Source organism: Tachypleus tridentatus, chromosome 13, assembly GCF_004210375.1.
Source record: "Tachypleus tridentatus isolate NWPU-2018 chromosome 13, ASM421037v1, whole genome shotgun sequence".
Classification (NCBI taxonomy): domain Eukaryota; kingdom Metazoa; phylum Arthropoda; class Merostomata; order Xiphosura; family Limulidae; genus Tachypleus; species Tachypleus tridentatus.
This window is the reverse complement of record NC_134837.1, coordinates 11,092,510-11,112,672: the sequence shown is the minus strand read 5'-3', so window position 1 is coordinate 11,112,672 and position 20,163 is coordinate 11,092,510. Positions and strand designations below refer to the sequence as shown.

General features: G+C 34.5%; 1 protein-coding gene across 2 annotated transcripts in view; it reads left to right on the top strand.

The window, feature by feature from the left end:
- The window catches only part of LOC143237342 (protein Aster-B-like), a 65,748-nt gene that overhangs the window by 20,007 nt on the left and 25,578 nt on the right, over nucleotides 1-20,163 (top strand). The window contains exons 7-9 of one of the 2 annotated variants that reach the window (XM_076476486.1): nucleotides 1,896-2,129; nucleotides 19,479-19,626; nucleotides 19,863-20,009. In XM_076476486.1, the coding sequence (XP_076332601.1) occupies nucleotides 1,896-2,129; nucleotides 19,479-19,626; nucleotides 19,863-20,009 (529 nt within the window). Of the gene's footprint in view, nucleotides 1-1,895; nucleotides 2,139-19,478; nucleotides 19,627-19,862; nucleotides 20,010-20,163 lie in introns of both variants that reach the window. The other variant, XM_076476485.1, reaches the window with a different exon arrangement.

Sequence of the window (20,163 nt, the reverse complement as noted above, 5' to 3'; positions counted from 1 at the left end):
TTCTTCATCAAGGATTTTGGCTCTGCACTGGGGCTTTCTACACTACCCCAGTTCAGAGCTTATACATAGTCTCATGAACCTGCTTTGCACCTTTGCCGTTTGCAACTGTCTTTACTATCTGCTTCAAAACTTTGTTCCTTACAAAAGTATCCTACCTGGGTTGTGTTTTCCATCCTCAGTGGGCCATGCTTTTTCAGAACAGACCATCTGCCATAGCTTCTTTTGGCCTTCGTATCCAGGTGCAGTTGGATGAATTAGGTCTGTCCTTGGATAATATTGCTGTATCCACTGATCAGCCTGTCTCACCATGGCTTCTTATAGTCCCCAATTGCAACCTATCTTTAAATCATCTGAGAAAAGCAGATACTTCTGATTGGGAGTACCGTCTTTTATTTACTGAACATATTTTGAACCATCCCTCCATTCCCATTTATACAGATGGTTCAAAATCAGGTGACTGTGTGGGCTCTGCCATGGTTTGTTTTTGTTTGATGGTTGCACACACACACTCCTTCACAGCTTCTATGTTCACTGCTGAACTGTATGACCTTTCTCTTGCCTTGATCACATAAAGCAAAGTAGTACTCAAACTGCACTATTTATAGTGACTCACTTAGTTCTCTACTGTCCCTGGAATCACTTTACATTAGTTCACACCTCGTTATCCCCAATATTCAAAACCTACGGGCCCATTTCTCTTTAACATCTACTTCTATCCAGTTTTTCTGGATACCAGGCCACGTTGGTATTTGCGGGAATGAGCTTGCCAACACTGCAGCTGAATTTATCTGCTCTGGAACTATCACTGCTGTGCATGTTCCATACATGGACTACGGTCCTGTATTCAAGGCTCGGCTTCATGCTAGTTGGCTGTCAACTTGGAGTGAGCAATGTGTAAACAAGCTTTTCCAAATAAAACCTTATATTGGACTTTGGCCATCTTGCTTCTGTAAGGATCGGTAAGAGGAAGTTCTAACTATACTCATCAGTCACAGTTTTTTAACTCATCGTTTTCTTTTATCTGGAACTGATGCACCAATATGTAGTTTGTGTAACACTCAGATCACAGTAAGCTACATTTTACTTACTTGCCATCTTTATGACTCTCAAAGACGGCACTATTTTAAACATGTTCTGTCTCGGGGTTTGTTCATAACATTGGACAGTGTTATTGGTGATTGTGACACTGTCCACATTGATAAAGTTTTCCGTGTTTTAATGGCCATTAATCTTTTTAATCTCATTTAAGTGTTTGATATTTATTCATTACACCTTTTTTAATGTGATTCCCTTTTAAGAATCAAAGTCCATCTAATTTGATTTGAAATTAGAAAATGACCGTAACATTGAATAACTCGAAACCAGGACTGGAAAGACAAACTTCAGGTGACTAACGCTCCTGTTTGAACTACCCGTAAGTCATCCTGACAAGTTATTATTAAAATTTTGCTGCAAGTCTTTTAAAACTTTTATTACTTTTTGAAAATGGCCATAATGTCAAATAACTCAGATCCAGGACTGGAAAGGCCAACTTCAGGTGACTGATGGTGGTTTTTGTACTTACCTGTTAGTCTTCCTGGTGAGTTATGATTATTACAGTCATGCTACAGAAAGTCCTTTAAAACTTGTATTACTGTAGTTTTTCTCTTAAAATTGTAGACTAGATGTAAACATTGGTTTTATGATATTTACTTATTTATTTAACTTTGTTTTGTTTTACCTTAGTTTCCTTTTATGAATTTTACTAAATTTTACCTTTTTTCTGGATGTTTGGTGTAGATAGTCTAGCTGTGCTATAAAACACCAAATCATCCAACCAACCAGTACTGTATGTATACGACATGAAATGTCAGATTTCATTTATACGTGTCTAATGCCCTTTTCTTTACTATCAGCCCATGTCATCTCAAGAATTGTGGCAGTGTGTTCATCATAGCTATGGTGAAGAACTTGGTCTCACTAGTGATGATGATGACTACGTGGCACCGTTTTCCCAGGATGATGAACATAAGAATGATGGCATTGTGGCTGAGCAGTTACTTGACATGCCTAAAGAAAATGGTTATATGTCTGAAAAATATGAAACAGCCTCAGCGACAACACAAGAACTGGAAGAACCTCCAACAGAAGTAACTACAGTGAGTTAATTTCTTCTTAAATAAAATACTATATATTTGTATGACAAACTTAATACAGATGTATTTCTGTAAATATCATCAGAGAATTTTTACAGTTTTTACGCAAGTAATATCTTTAAGTGTTGTAACACATGCTACATAAACACTTAACACTGCTCCTCTTGTCTTCTTTTATGTTTTTAATATGTTATTCACTTCTATCAATTAAATAAACTTTCTTTTTATTTTGAAATTGGTGTAGCTCATATTTCTATATTACTTCTCATCTTCTATTCTGAAGTACTGTGCAAATGACCTTCATCATTTGTCTCAATATTTATTTAAAACTTTCCTGACTTTCATAATACCAAATAAACACTTTCTACCAAGACAGTATAATAACATAAGGAAGGTGGATTAAAGAGTAGTTTATAAACAAGACAGTATAATAACATAAGGAAGGTGGATTAAAGAGTAGTTTATAAACAAGACAGTATAATAACATAAGGAAGGTGGATTAAAGAGTAGTTTATAAACAAGACAGTATAATAACATAAGGAAGGTGGATTAAAGAGTAGTTTATAAACAAGACAGTATAATAACACAAGGAAGGTGGGTTAAAGAGTAGTTTATAAACAAGACAGTATAATAATGTCAGAAGGTCGATTAAAGAATAGTTTATAAACAAGACAGTATAATAATGTCAGAAGGTCGATTAAAGAATAGATTATAAACAAGACAGTATAATAACATAAGGAAGGTGGATTAAAGAGTAGTTTATAAACAAGACAGTATAATAACATAAGGAAGGTGGATTAAAGAATAGTTTATAAACAAGACAGTATAATAATGTCAGAAGGTCGATTAAAGAACAGTTTATAAACAAGACAGTATAATAACATAAGGAAGGTGGATTAAAGAGTAGTTTATAAACAAGACAGTATAATAACATAAGGAAGGTGGATTAAAGAGTAGTTTATAAACAAGACAGTATAATAATGTCAGAAGGTCGATTAAAGAGTAGTTTATAAACAAGACAGTATATTAACACAAGGAAGGTGGGTTAAAGAGTAGTTTATAAACAAGACAGTATAATAATGTCAGAAGGTCGATTAAAGAATAGTTTATAAACAAGACAGTATAATAATGTCAGAAGGTCGATTAAAGAATAGTTTATAAACAAGACAGTATAATAACATAAGGAAGGTGGATTAAAGAGTAGTTTATGAACAAGACAGTATAATAACATAAGGAAGGTGGATTAAAGAGTAGTTTATAAACAAGACAGTATAATAATGTCAGAAGGTCGATTAAAGAATAGTTTATAAACAAGACAGTATAATAACATAAGGAAGGTGGGTTAAAGAGTAGTTTATAAACAAGACAGTATAATAACATAAGGAAGGTGGATGAAAGAGTAGTTTATAAACAAGACAGTATAATAATGCCAGAAGGTGGATTAAAGAGTAGTTTATAAACAAGACAGTAGAATAACATAAAGAACGTGGATTAAAGAGTAGTTTATAAACAAGACAGTATAATAACATAAGGAAGGTGGATTAAAGAGTAGTTTATAAACAAGGCAGTATAATAACATAAGGAAGGTGGATTAAAGATTAGGTTATAAACAAGACAGTATAATAACATAAGGAAGGTGGGTTAGAGTAGTTTATAAACAAGACAGTAGAATAACATAAAGAACGTGGATTAAAGAGTAGTTTATAAACAAGACAGTATAATAACATAAGGAAGGTGGATTAAAGAGTAGTTTATAAACAAGGCAGTATAATAACATAAGGAAGGTGGATTAAAGATTAGGTTATAAACAAGACAGTATAATAACATAAGGAAGGTGGGTTAGAGTAATTTATAAACAAGACAGTAGAATAACATAAGGAAGGTGGATTAAAGAGTAGTTTATAAACAAGGCAGTATAATAACATAAGGAAGGTGGATTAAAGATTAGGTTATAAACAAGACAGTATAATAACATAAGGAAGGTGGGTTAGAGTAATTTATAAACAAGACAGTAGAATAACATAAGGAAGGTGGTTCTAAGATTAGTTTATAAACAAGACAGTATAATAACATAAGGAAGGTGGTTCTAAGATTAGTTTATAAACAAGACAGTAGAATAACATAAGGAAGGTGGTTCTAAGATTAGTTTATAAACAAGACAGTAGAATAACATAAGGAAGGTGGTTCTAAGATTAGTTTATAAACAAGACAGTATAATAACATAAGGAAGGTGGGTTAAAGAGTAGTTTATATACAAGACAGTATAATAACATAAGGAAGGTGGATTAAAGAGTAGTTTTTAAACAAGACAGTATAATATCATAAGGAAGATGGTTCTAAGATTAGTTTATAAACAAGACAGTATAATAACATAAGGAAAGTGGATTAAAGAGTAGTTTATAAACAAGACAGTGTAATAACATAAGGAAAGTGGATTAAAGAGTAGTTTATAAACAAGACAGTATAATTACATAAGGAAGGTGGGTTAAAGAGTAGTTTATAAACAAGACAGTATAATAACATAAGGAAGGTGGATTAAAGAGTAGTTTATAAACAAGACAGTATAATAACATAAGAAAGGTGGATTAAAGAATAGTTTATAAACAAGACAGTATAATAATGTCAGAAGGTCGATTAAAGAACAGTTTATAAACAAGACAGTATAATAACATAAGGAAGGTGGATTAAAGAGTAGTTTATAAACAAGACAGTATAATAACATAAGGAAGGGGGATTAAAGAGTAGTTTATAAACAAGACAGTATAATAACATAAGGAAGGTGGATTAAAGAGTAGTTTATAAAGAAAACAGTATAATAACATAAGGAAGGTGGATTAAAGAGTAGTTTATAAACAAGACAGTATAATAACATAAGGAAGGTGGATTAAAGAATAGTTTATAAACAAGACAGTATAATAATGTCAGAAGGTCGATTAAAGAACAGTTTATAAACAAGACAGTATAATAACATAAGGAAGGTGGATTAAAGAGTAGTTTATAAACAAGACAGTATAATAACATAAGGAAGGTGGATTAAAGAGTAGTTTATAAACAAGACAGTATAATAATGTCAGAAGGTGGATTAAAGAGTAGTTTATAAACAAGACAGTATAATAACATAAGGAAGGTGGATTAAAGAGTAGTTTATAAACAAGACAGTATAATAACATAAGGAAAGTGGATTAAAGAGTAGTTTATAAACAAGACAGTGTAATAACATAAGGAAAGTGGATTAAAGAGTAGTTTATAAACAAGACAGTATAATAACATAAGGAAGGTGGGTTAAAGAGTAGTTTATAAACAAGACAGTATAATAACATTAGGAAGGTGGATTAAAGAGTAGTTTATAAACAAGACAGTATAATAACATAAGAAAGGTGGATTAAAGAATAGTTTATAAACAAGACAGTATAATAATGTCAGAAGGTCGATTAAAGAATAGTTTATAAACAAGACAGTATAATAATGTCAGAAGGTCGATTAAAGAACAGTTTATAAACAAGACAGTATAATAACATAAGGAAGGTGGATTATAGAGTAGTTTATAAACAAGACAGTATAATAACATAAGGAAGGTGGATTAAAGAGTAGTTTATAAACAAGACAGTATAATAACATAAGGAAGGTGGATTAAAGAGTAGTTTATAAAGAAAACAGTATAATAACATAAGGAAGGTGGATTAAAGAGTAGTTTATAAACAAGACAGTATAATAACATAAGGAAGGTGGATTAAAGAGTAGTTTATAAACAAGACAGTATAATAACATAAGGAAGGTGGATTAAAGAGTAGTTTATAAACAAGACAGTATAATAATGTCAGAAGGTGGATTAAAGAGTAGTTTATAAAGAAAACAGTATAATAATGTCAGAAGGTCGATTAAAGAACAGTTTATAAACAAGACAGTATAATAACATAAGGAAGGTGGATTAAAGAGTAGTTTATAAACAAGACAGTATAATAACATAAGGAAGGTGGATTATAGAGTAGTTTATAAACAAGACAGTATAATAACATAAGGAAGGTGGATTAAAGAGTAGTTTATAAACAAGACAGTATAATAACATAAGGAAGGTGGATTAAAGAGTAGTTTATAAAGAAAACAGTATAATAACATAAGGAAGGTGGATTAAAGAGTAGTTTATAAACAAGACAGTATAATAACATAAGGAAGGTGGATTAAAGAGTAGTTTATAAACAAGACAGTATAATAACATAAGGAAGGTGGATTAAAGAGTAGTTTATAAACAAGACAGTATAATAATGTCAGAAGGTGGATTAAAGAGTAGTTTATAAAGAAAACAGTATAATAATGTCAGAAGGTCGATTAAAGAACAGTTTATAAAGAAAACAGTATAATAACATAAGGAAGGTGGATTAAAGAGTAGTTTATAAACAAGACAGTATAATAACATAAGGAAGGTGGATTAAAGAGTAGTTTATAAACAAGACAGTATAATAATGTCAGAAGGTGGATTAAAGAGTAGTTTATAAACAAGACAGTATAATAACATAAGGAAGGTGGATTAAAGAGTAGTTTATAAACAAGACAGTATAATAATGTCAGAAGGTCGATTAAAGAGTAGTTTATAAACAAGACAGTATATTAACACAAGGAAGGTGGGTTAAAGAGTAGTTTATAAACAAGACAGTATAATAATGTCAGAAGGTCGATTAAAGAATAGTTTATAAACAAGACAGTATAATAATGTCAGAAGGTCGATTAAAGAATAGTTTATAAACAAGACAGTATAATAACATAAGGAAGGTGGATTAAAGAGTAGTTTATGAACAAGACAGTATAATAACAAGGAAGGTGGATTAAAGAGTAGTTTATAAACAAGACAGTATAATAATGTCAGAAGGTCGATTAAAGAATAGTTTATAAACAAGACAGTATAATAACATAAGGAAGGTCGATTAAAGAATAGTTTATAAACAAGACAGTATAATAACATAAGGAAGGTGGGTTAAAGAGTAGTTTATAAACAAGACAGTATAATAACATAAGGAAGGTGGATGAAAGAGTAGTTTATAAACAAGACAGTATAATAATGCCAGAAGGTGGATTAAAGAGTAGTTTATAAACAAGACAGTAGAATAACATAAGGAAGGTGGATTAAAGAGTAGTTTATAAACAAGGCAGTATAATAACATAAGGAAGGTGGATTAAAGATTAGGTTATAAACAAGACAGTATAATAACATAAGGAAGGTGGGTTAGAGTAATTTATAAACAAGACAGTAGAATAATGTCAGAAGGTCGATTAAAGAATAGTTTATAAAGAAGACAGTATAATAACATAAGGAAGGTGGATTAAAGAGTAGTTTATAAACAAGACAGTATAATAATGCCAGAAGGTGGATTAAAGAGTAGTTTATAAACAAGACAGTAGAATAACATAAAGAACGTGGATTAAAGAGTAGTTTATAAACAAGACAGTATAATAACATAAGGAAGGTGGATTAAAGAGTAGTTTATAAACAAGACAGTAGAATAACATAAGGAAGGTGGATTAAAGAGTAGTTTATAAACAAGACAGTAGAATAACATAAGGAAGGTGGTTCTAAGATTAGTTTATAAACAAGACAGTATAATAACATAAGGAAGGTGGTTCTAAGATTAGTTTATAAACAAGACAGTAGAATAACATAAGGAAGGTGGTTCTAAGATTAGTTTATAAACAAGACAGTAGAATAACATAAGGAAGGTGGTTCTAAGATTAGTTTATAAACAAGACAGTAGAATAACATAAGGAAGGTGGTTCTAAGATTAGTTTATAAACAAGACAGTATAATAACATAAGGAAGGTGGGTTAAAGAGTAGTTTATATACAAGACAGTATAATAACATAAGGAAGGTGGATTAAAGAGTAGTTTTTAAACAAGACAGTATAATATCATAAGGAAGATGGTTCTAAGATTAGTTTATAAACAAGACAGTATAATAACATAAGGAAAGTGGATTAAAGAGTAGTTTATAAACAAGACAGTGTAATAACATAAGGAAAGTGGATTAAAGAGTAGTTTATAAACAAGACAGTATAATTACATAAGGAAGGTGGGTTAAAGAGTAGTTTATAAACAAGACAGTATAATAACATAAGGAAGGTGGGTTAAAGAGTAGTTTATAAACAAGACAGTATAATAACATAAGGAAGGTGGATTAAAGAGTAGTTTATAAACAAGACAGTATAATAACATAAGAAAGGTGGATTAAAGAATAGTTTATAAACAAGACAGTATAATAATGTCAGAAGGTCGATTAAAGAACAGTTTATAAACAAGACAGTATAATAACATAAGGAAGGTGGATTAAAGAGTAGTTTATAAACAAGACAGTATAATAACATAAGGAAGGTGGATTAAAGAGTAGTTTATAAACAAGACAGTATAATAATGTCAGAAGGTCGATTAAAGAGTAGTTTATAAACAAGACAGTATAATAACACAAGGAAGGTGGGTTAAAGAGTAGTTTATAAACAAGACAGTATAATAACATAAGAAAGGTGGATTAAAGAATAGTTTATAAACAAGACAGTATAATAATGTCAGAAGGTCGATTAAAGAACAGTTTATAAACAAGACAGTATAATATCATAAGGAAGATGGTTCTAAGATTAGTTTATAAACAAGACAGTATAATAACATAAGGAAAGTGGATTAAAGAGTAGTTTATAAACAAGACAGTATAATAACATAAGGAAGGTGGGTTAAAGAGTAGTTTATAAACAAGACAGTATAATAACATAAGGAAGGTGGATTAAAGAGTAGTTTATAAACAAGACAGTATAATAACATAAGGAAGGTGGATTAAAGAGTAGTTTATAAACAAGACAGTATAATAACATAAGGAAGGTGGTTCTAAGATTAGTTTATAAACAAGACAGTATAATAACATAAGGAAGGTGGGTTAAAGATTAGTTTATAAACAAGACAGTATAATAACATAAGGAAGGAGGGTTAAAGATTAGTTTATAAAGAAGACAGTATAATAACATAAGGAAGGTGGGTTAAAGAGTAGTTTATAAACAAGACAGTATAATAACATAAGGAAGGTGGGTTAAAGAGTAGTTTATATACAAGACAGTATAATAACATAAGGAAGGTGGGTTAAAGAGTAATTTATAAACAAGACAGTAGAATAACATAAGGAAGGTGGGTTAAAGAGTAGTTTATAAACAAGACAGTAGAATAACTTAAGGAAGGTGGGTTAAAGAGTAGTTTATAAACAAGACAGTATAATAACATAAGGAAAGTGGATTAAAGAGTAGTTTATAAACAAGACAGTGTAATAACATAAGGAAGGTGGGTTAGAGTAATTTATAAACAAGACAGTATAATAACATAAGGAAGGTGGGTTAAAGAGTAATTTATAAACAAGACAGTAGAATAACATAAGGAAGGTGGGTTAAAGAGTAGTTCATAAAGAAGACAGTATAATAACATAAGGAAGGTGGATTAAAGAGTAGTTTATAAACAATACAGTATAATATTGTTGGGAATCCAGCAATGAGCAGAGTTGTTGCCTTTTATTGTATTAGGTTATTTTCGTCACACAAGTTGCCTCTTTTATACTGTTAAATAACTTTCTTCACACCAGAGTTGCCCTTTTTATTTTGTTAAGTAACTTTCTTTGTGTCAGAGTTGTCCCTTTTATTTTGTTAAGTAACTTTCTTCATTTCAGAGTTGCCCCTTTTATTTTGTTAAGTAACTTTCTTCATTTCAGAGTTGCCCCTTTTATTTTGTTAAGTAACTTTCTTCATGTCAGAGTTGTCCCTTTTATTTTGTTAAGTAACTTTCTTCATGTCAGAGTTGCCCCTTTTATTTTGTTAAGTAACTTTCTTCATGTCAGAGTTGCCCCTTTTATTTTGTTAAGTAACTTTCTTCATTTCAGAGTTGCCCCTTTTATTTTGTTAAGTAACTTTCTTCATGTCAGAGTTGTCCCTTTTATATTTCTAAGTAACTTTCTTCATGTCAGAGTTGCCCCTTTTATTTTGTTAAGTAACTTTCTTCATGTCAGAGTTGTCCCTTTTATTTTGTTATGTAACTTTCTTCATGTCAGAGTTGTCCCTTTTATATTTCTAAGTAACTTTCTTCATGTCAGAGTTGTCCTTTTTATTTTGTTAAGTAACTTTCTTCATGTCAGAGTTGTCCCTTTTATATTTCTAAGTAACTTTCTTCATGTCAGAGTTGCCCCTTTTATTTTGTTAAGTAACTTTCTTCATGTCAGAGTTGTCCCTTTTATATTTCTAAGTAACTTTCTTCATGTCAGAGTTGTCCCTTTTATATTTCTAAGTAACTTTCTTCATGTCAGAGTTGCCCCTTTTATTTTGTTAAGTAACTTTCTTCATTTCAGAGTTGCCCCTTTTATTTTGTTAGGTAACTTTCTTCATGTCAGAGTTACTCCTTTTTTTGTTAGGTAACTTTCTTCATACAATGATTGTGCTTATTCAACACTTATTTTGCTTGCAACTCACTCCTCTGTTATTTTGTACCGCATTAAAGTCTGAAAGTATTCATCGTACATGAATTTTTTATGTTCGGTTATCTGTAGCTACCAGATTACCATAGATTAAAGTTTTTTATATATGGCCAAAGGTGTTCAGCCATCTGTGTGCTTATTATGTTTGGGATATAGGTTCCATCATTACTGTAAAGTTCAAGTTTCTTTGGTCTCTCCTCTCTGTCAACACTTGTCATACTGTCTCTAGAGCTATTTATCATGAAGTGTACAAGTTAAGGCATGGAGTTGTTATCAATGTACAATGTACATTAGGACTATGGATCAGCCATGGTAGCATGTTTATCTCAGTTTCTGAAAACAGCAACAAAGAACCTTGTTTTATTTAAAGGTCAATGGTTCATTTCCACGAAACTGCCAGAGTCCTAGAAGTGTAGGGTGTCCAGGTACTTATTGGCAGTAAGATGACCCTTGACAACTACTGTTGGACCAAGTCCATACCAGAAGTAATACACCCACATCATGACAGAGCCTTGAGACCCCTTTATAGAGGGTACCAAGTAATTAGTTTTAGTCTTCACCATCAACTCACATTCAGTCATAATTTTCACCATCAACTCACATTCAGTCATAATTTTCACCATCAACTCACATTCAGTCATAGTTTTCACTGTCAACACACAATCAGTGTCATAGTTTTCACTGTCAACACGCAATCAGTGTCATAGTTTTCACCATTAACACACAGTAAGTGTCATAATTTCACCGTCAACACGCAAACAGTGTCATAGTTTTCACCATTAACACACAGTAAGTGTCATAGTTTTCACCATTAACACACGGTAAGTGTCATAATTTCACCATCAACATGCAAGCAGTGTTATAGTTTTCACTATCAACATGCAATCAGTGTCGTAGTTTTCACAGTCAACATGCAATCAGTGTCGTAGTTCTCACTGTCAATACAGTCATAGTTTCACTTTCAACACACAACCAGTGTTGTAATCTTAACTGTTAACATGCAATCATTGTCATAGTTTCACTGTCAACTCACAATCAGTGTTGTAATTTTTACTGTCAACAAGCAGTCAGTGTCAGTTTTCACCACCAACACACAACCAGTCATAATTTTTACTGTCAACACACAATCAGCATCATAGTTTTCACCACCAACACACAACCAGTCATAATTTTAAATGTCAACACACAATCAGCATCATAGTTTTCACCACCAACACACAACCAGTCATAATTTTAAATGTCAACACACAATCAGCATCATAGTTTTCACCACCAACACACAACCAGTCATAATTTTAAATGTCAACACACAATCAGCATCATAGTTTTCACCACCAACACACAACCAGTCATAATTTTAAATGTCAACACACAATCAGCATCATAGTTTTCACCACCAACACACAACCAGTCATAATTTTAAATGTCAACACACAACCAGTCATAATTTTAAATGTCAACACACAACCAGTCATAGTTTTCACCAACACACAACCAGTGCCTATTTTTCACTGTTGACACACCCACTCTTACCCATTAGACAGTAATCTTTAATTTCCACATATCCAGGTTCTGCATTTCATGTCCTCTATATGTACCTCAGTTCATGGTTTAACATGATAAGAGGCTCATTAACTGTAGTAAAACCATTTTATACAGTCCTCTCACACTAGCCATGGTCCTAGTTAAGTGGTTGAACTTCAGTGTATGTTCCATTATGTAGATTCTAAGCCACTACATTTGTAAATGTTATTTTTGATCTTGTTGCTACTTTAGTGAGAGAGAGAGTATTAGTATACAACTCCAAACATTTGTCTATGTAACCACACCATAACACTGGGTATAACCAGAATCAGTACAATCAATCTAACACACTTCATTAATATATTATGTTTTTTTTTATTCTTCTGTACTTTGGAGAAAAAAAGAAGGAAGAGTATCCACCTTCCCATAACTGTCCATGTGCAGTGAAGGGTGATATAGATGTGAGACATTGTGGGCCTGAGTACCCACATCTTGTTCTCCTAACACCTTCCCATAACTGTCTGCGTGCAGTGAAGGGTGATATAGATGTGAGACATTGTGAGCCTGAGTACCCACATCTTGTTCTCCTAACACCTTCTCATAACTGTCTGCGTGCAGTGAAGGGTGATATAGATGTGAGACATTGTGGGCCTGAGTACCACATCTTGTTCTCCTAACACCTTCTCATAACTGTCTGCGTGCAGTGAAGGGTGATATAGATGTGAGACATTGTGGGCCTGAGTACCCACATCTTGTTCTCCTAACACCTTCCCATAACTGTCCATGTGCAGTGAAGGGTGATATAGATGTGAGACATTGTGAGCCTGAGTACCCACATCTTGTTCTCCTAACACCTTCTCATAACTGTCTGCGTGCAGTGAAGGGTGATATAGATGTGAGACATTGTGGGCCTGAGTACCCACATCTTGTTCTCCTAACACCTTCTCATAACTGTCTGCGTGCAGTGAAGGGTGATATAGATGTGAGACATTGTGGGCCTGAGTACCCACATCTTGTTCTCCTAACACCTTCCCATAACTGTCCGTGTGCAGTGAAGGGTGATATAGATGTGAGACATTGTGGGCCTGAGTACCCACATCTTGTTCTCCTAACACCTTCCCATAACTGTCCGGGTACAGTGAAGGGTGATATAGATGTGAGACATTGTGAGCCTGAGTACCCACATCTTGTTCTCCTAACACCTTCTCATAACTGTCTGCGTGCAGTGAAGGGTGATATAGATGTGAGACATTGTGGGCCTGAGTACCCACATCTTGTTCTCCTAACACCTTCCCATAACTGTCTGCGTGCAGTGAAGGGTGATATAGATGTGAGACATTGTGAGCCTGAGTACCCACATCTTGTTCTCCTAACACCTTCTCATAACTGTCTGCGTGCAGTGAAGGGTGATATAGATGTGAGACATTGTGGGCCTGAGTACCCACATCTTGTTCTCCTAACACCTTCTCATAACTGTCTGCGTGCAGTGAAGGGTGATATAGATGTGAGACATTGTGGGCCTGAGTACCCACATCTTGTTCTCCTAACACCTTCCCATAACTGTCCATGTGCAGTGAAGGGTGATATAGATGTGAGACATTGTGAGCCTGAGTACCCACATCTTGTTCTCCTAACACCTTCTCATAACTGTCTGCGTGCAGTGAAGGGTGATATAGATGTGAGACATTGTGGGCCTGAGTACCCACATCTTGTTCTCCTAACACCTTCTCATAACTGTCTGCGTGCAGTGAAGGGTGATATAGATGTGAGACATTGTGGGCCTGAGTACCCACATCTTGTTCTCCTAACACCTTCCCATAACTGTCCGTGTGCAGTGAAGGGTGATATAGATGTGAGACATTGTGGGCCTGAGTACCCACATCTTGTTCTCCTAACACCTTCCCATAACTGTCCGGTACAGTGAAGGGTGATATAGATGTGAGACATTGTGAGCCTGAGTACCCACATCTTGTTCTCCTAACACCTTCTCATAACTGTCTCGTGCAGTGAAGGGTGATATAGATGTGAGACATTGTGGGCCTGAGTACCCACATCTTGTTCTCCTAACACCTTCTCATAACTGTCTGCGTGCAGTGAAGGGTGATATAGATGTGAGACATTGTGGGCCTGAGTACCCACATCTTGTTCTCCTAACACCTTCCCATAACTGTCCATGTGCAGTGAAGGGTGATATAGATGTGAGACATTGTGGGCCTGAGTACCCACATCTTGTTCTCCTAACACCTTCCCATAACTGTCCGTGTACAGTGAAGGGTGATATAGATGTGAGACATTGTGGGCTTGAGTACCCACATCTTGTTCTTCTAACACCCTCCCATAACAGACCGCGTGCAGTGAAGGGTGATATAGATGTGAGACATTGTGGGCCTGAGTACCCACATCTTGTTCTCCTAACACCTTCCCATAACTGTCCGTGTGCAGTGAAGGGTGATATAGATGTGAGACATTGTGAGCCTGAGTACCCACATCTTGTTCTCCTAACACCTTCTCATAACTGTCTGCGTGCAGTGAAGGGTGATATAGATGTGAGACATTGTGGGCCTGAGTACCCACATCTTGTTCTCCTAACACCTTCTCATAACTGTCTGCGTGCAGTGAAGGGTGATATAGATGTGAGACATTGTGGGCCTGAGTACCCACATCTTGTTCTCCTAACACCTTCCCATAACTGTCCATGTGCAGTGAAGGGTGATATAGATGTGAGACATTGTGAGCCTGAGTACCCACATCTTGTTCTCCTAACACCTTCTCATAACTGTCTGCGTGCAGTGAAGGGTGATATAGATGTGAGACATTGTGGGCCTGAGTACCCACATCTTGTTCTCCTAACACCTTCTCATAACTGTCTGCGTGCAGTGAAGGGTGATATAGATGTGAGACATTGTGGGCCTGAGTACCCACATCTTGTTCTCCTAACACCTTCCCATAACTGTCCGTGTGCAGTGAAGGGTGATATAGATGTGAGACATTGTGGGCCTGAGTACCCACATCTTGTTCTCCTAACACCTTCCCATAACTGTCCGGGTACAGTGAAGGGTGATATAGATGTGAGACATTGTGAGCCTGAGTACCCACATCTTGTTCTCCTAACACCTTCTCATAACTGTCTGCGTGCAGTGAAGGGTGATATAGATGTGAGACATTGTGGGCCTGAGTACCCACATCTTGTTCTCCTAACACCTTCTCATAACTGTCTGCGTGCAGTGAAGGGTGATATAGATGTGAGACATTGTGGGCCTGAGTACCCACATCTTGTTCTCCTAACACCTTCCCATAACTGTCCATGTGCAGTGAAGGGTGATATAGATGTGAGACATTGTGAGCCTGAGTACCCACATCTTGTTCTCCTAACACCTTCTCATAACTGTCTGCGTGCAGTGAAGGGTGATATAGATGTGAGACATTGTGGGCCTGAGTACCCACATCTTGTTCTCCTAACACCTTCTCATAACTGTCTGCGTGCAGTGAAGGGTGATATAGATGTGAGACATTGTGGGCCTGAGTACCCACATCTTGTTCTCCTAACACCTTCCCATAACTGTCCGTGTGCAGTGAAGGGTGATATAGATGTGAGACATTGTGGGCCTGAGTACCCACATCTTGTTCTCCTAACACCTTCCCATAACTGTCCGTGTACAGTGAAGGGTGATATAGATGTGAGACATTGTGGGCTTGAGTACCCACATCTTGTTCTTCTAACACCCTCCCATAACAGACAGCGTGCAGTGAAGGGTGATATAGATGTGAGACATTGTGGGCCTGAGTACCCACATCTTGTTCTCTAACACCTTCCCATAACTGTCCGCGTGCAGTGAAGGGTGATATAGATGTGAGACATTGTGGGCCTGAGTACCCACATCTTGTTCTCCTAACACCTTCCCATAACTGTCCGCGTGCAGTGAAGGGTGATATAGATGTGAGACATTGTGGGCCTGAGTACCCACATCTTGTTCTCCTAACACCTTCCCATAACTGTCCGTGTACAGTGAAGGGTGATATAGATGTGAGACATTGTGGGCCTGAGTACCCACATCTTGTTCTTCTAACACCTTCCCATAACTGTCTGCGTGCAGTGAAGGGTGATATAGATGTGAGACATTCTGGGCCTGAGTACCCACATCTTGTTCTCCTAACACCTTCCCATAACTGTCTGCGTGCAGTGAAGGGTGATATAGATGTGAGACATTGTGGGCCTGAGTACCCACATCTTGTTCTCCTAACACCTTCCCATAACTGTCCGCGTGCAGTGAAGGGTGATATAGATGTGAGACATTGTGGGCCTGAGTACCCACATCTTGTTCTCTAACACCTTCCCATAACTGTCCGCATGCAGTGAAGGGTGATATAGATGTGAGACATTGTGGGCCTGAGTACCCACATCTTGTTTCTCTAACACCTTCCCATAACTGTCCGCGTGCAGTGAAGGGTGATATAGATGTGAGACATTGTGGGCCTGAGTACCCACATCTTGTTCTCCTAATGCTATTTCATTTGATTATTTAATTATTATTTATGAACTTCATGGGAGATTGGTGAACGGAGGCTAAGACTGATAAGACTGTGTATCCCCACTGCAATGTGTGTCCTAAGTTTCAGCCAAACCCTAGGGTACATATTATTTCACACATTATAGCTTGGGAATCCTTTTAATTTGTGCATCATTTTTTTATTTTTGTTTATTAAAATAACATCAGTCAGAGATTTTGATTCTCTGGTTTTGATGCAGTCCTTCTTTGTAATTTGATTTGATATTACTGGACTGTTGAGTAGTAATATTCTGTACTTTAATATAGAATAATTTACTTATTGATTGATTTGGAAATAACCACTGAAATATAAAAACAATTAATTTATTTCTCATTGTTTTAATCACACATCTTACTAGTTACTGTTAAGTAATACTGTAGTAAGTACCTCATGGCATATATACCAGCTATAAATCTATCTAAAGTGGCAACTCACTTACCCTTCTGAACACACACACACAGCTGGGTGTGGTTGATTTATTTGTGTGGGCACAGCCAGGTTAGTCAGCTGTGTAATTTGTGCTTAACAACAAACAAACAAATAATCACCCTAAAATGTTTTAAAAACTATTTTCAAAGGTATACATATATTAATGTTTTCCCCACCCCAGACTTTGACAGTAATAAATCACATGCAGCTAAACATACATGTATTTATATGTGTATGTATTCACTACTTATATGTATTTTCATTTTCAACTTTCCATGGGAATGCTTATTTAGCTAAAATTGCTTTCATGTAAGATCCATAGATATGATATCAATTAATACTTGTTTCCTATAAACCTAGAAATAGTTATAGTAAGTTAGTTACATGTGTTTTGTGTTAAAAAGTGTTATTGGATACTTTTTAACACAAAAATTGCTTATTCATGTAGTTCTGACATCATATATTTTTATCTGTTTTTGCTTTATCACGTACTTGTGTATACGTAAATGTTATTAAGTGTCATGGTTGGGTTTTATGTTGTTGTACAGGTTACAAGAGTGTTGTAAGATACACATGTTTAACTCTGTGTATAATTAAAGGTCTCATTGGTACAGTGAAAGTTTTGTGTTTACGTAGATTACAAAATGACATTTAAAAAAAATACTTATATTGTTATGAGTTTTTATAACGCTTTGATATTAGGCTCATTTTATTTCATGTTAAATTATTCTTAAATTTGCTCTATAAGATGTAGAACTGCAAATAGCTAGATTTAAATTCCTAGATGCTCCCTTTTGAGATATTAACTAAGTCATCAGAGCATGTGTGTGTTGTGTGTATGGGTACAGGCTCACACATTATTAAAAATATTTTTTTGATTCAGATCCTTTCAGTCTGAGATGGCTACATATACTAAAACATCCAGGAAAATACATATAGAAATGGGGTTGTCAGATGAGCCAAAATCTTCTAACTATTTGTTTTGGTTCAGTATATGGCTAGGAATATTCTTTAAGTTTGCTACATGGATTGAAACTTTGTTTTGGAAAACTAAATGCTTAGTTTGTTTTAAAGCTGTGTCAGTTTTTTGTTTTGTTGTGCTTGTAGTTTGTGATCTATGGAGAAGGATAAGGGTGGAATGTGACTTCATGGTTTTAACTGTCTTAGTAAGTATAAATACATATAAATTAAGATGAATGTGACTTCATGGTTTTAACGGTCTTAGTAAGTATAAATACATATAAATTAAGATGAATGTGACTTCATGGTTTTAACGGTCTTAGTAAGTATAAATACATATAAATTAAGATGAATGTGACTTCATGGTTTTAACGGTCTTAGTAAGTATAAATACATATAAATTAAGATGAATGTGACTTCATGGTTTTAACAGTCTTAGTAAGTATAAATACATATAAATTAAGATGAATGTGACTTCATGGTTTTAACAGTCTTAGTAAGTATAGACACATATAATTTAAGATGAATGTGACTTCATGGTTTTAACGGTCTTAGTAAGTATAGACACATATAAATTAAGATGAATGTGACTTCATGGTTTTAACGGTCTTAGTAAGTATAGACACATAAATTAAGATGAATGTGACTTCATGGTTTTAACGGTCTTAGTAAGTATAGACACATATAAATTAAGATGAATGTGACTTCATGGTTTTAACAGTCTTAGTAAGTATAGACACATATAAATTAAGATGATTGTGACTTCATGGTTTTAACAGTCTTAGTAAGTATAGACACATATAAATTAAGATGAATGTGACTTCATGGTTTTAACGGTCTTAGTAAGTATAAATACATATAAATTAAGATGAATGTGACTTCATGGTTTTAACGGTCTTAGTAAGTATAGATAGATATAAATTAAGATGAATGTGACTTCATGGTTTTAACGGTCTTAGTAAGTATAGATAGATATAAATTAAGATGACAAATGAGATCAGAATGTTAGTTACATAGTGTATTTCAGTCATTGGAGTAGCTGAATCTATTCAAATATATATGTGATACTTCATGTACAGCTGTTTTGTTGTCAATAGTTTGTTGATTTTACTAGCCTATGTTTCAGGTAATAAAATGTTTCAAAAGGTATCATGCTTGTTTTGTGGGAATAACTTCATTGTGCATTTAGGGTTTGTTTTAATTATTTATTGATTTAGGTGGAAGGAAAAAGCCTTGCTTGTTCAAATAATTCTCAAAAATGAAAACAAAACAATTTAACTATAAGATACAGAATTGATATTTTTCTTGAATAAGTATCAAGTTTTGTATTTATTAGTCTTTTTAAATTAAGCTATTCTGTTCCATGTTGTTGCTGTCAAAATATTTGAATCTATTTCAGGAGTCAGTTGCAGGGCCAGAAAGTATCTGCAAACCAGTATCAGCCCCAGAAGTAAGACAGCTTGAGAGTCTTGGGCCTGTAGGAAAACTTCGCTCTGCTCAGTTCCCAACAGATTTCAGTGACACTTCAGAATCGGGAATAGATGATGGTGAGTGAGATAGTTAAAGAAAGTAGTAGATCTGCTCCACAATCTCTTGTATGTAAGAAATCACTGTACTGTATTATTGTTGATCAGTTCAAAGAATCCTTCAAATGTTTGCAGGATGAATTATTGTAATATTTGACACATTTTGTGCTTTCTTCTCCTGCTGTTTTTGTTTAGGAATTATAAAGAAGTTGAATAATTTTGATAGTTATCGTAAGAAACATTTATTGTTATGATAGCTGGTGAAGTATCTTGCCTGTGTTCTAACCATGATGGGAAAGAAATGATGAACTGTGTTATCTCTTTACCGGTTGACCACGTCTTCAACCTTGTTTTCTCGGGTTCTAAGTTTTTTCATGATCTTCTTGCGTCAAGAAAAACATACAGTAAGTAAAGAAAGATCTTTTTACAAATAGTGTTTGCTGTTTGTTCAAGTTAATCTATTGTTATTACTACAAACTAATTGTAGCATATCTGTATGGAGTGCTTCCAGTGGAATCTTTATTCATCTTACCACTTAGTGTTACTATATATCGAAAT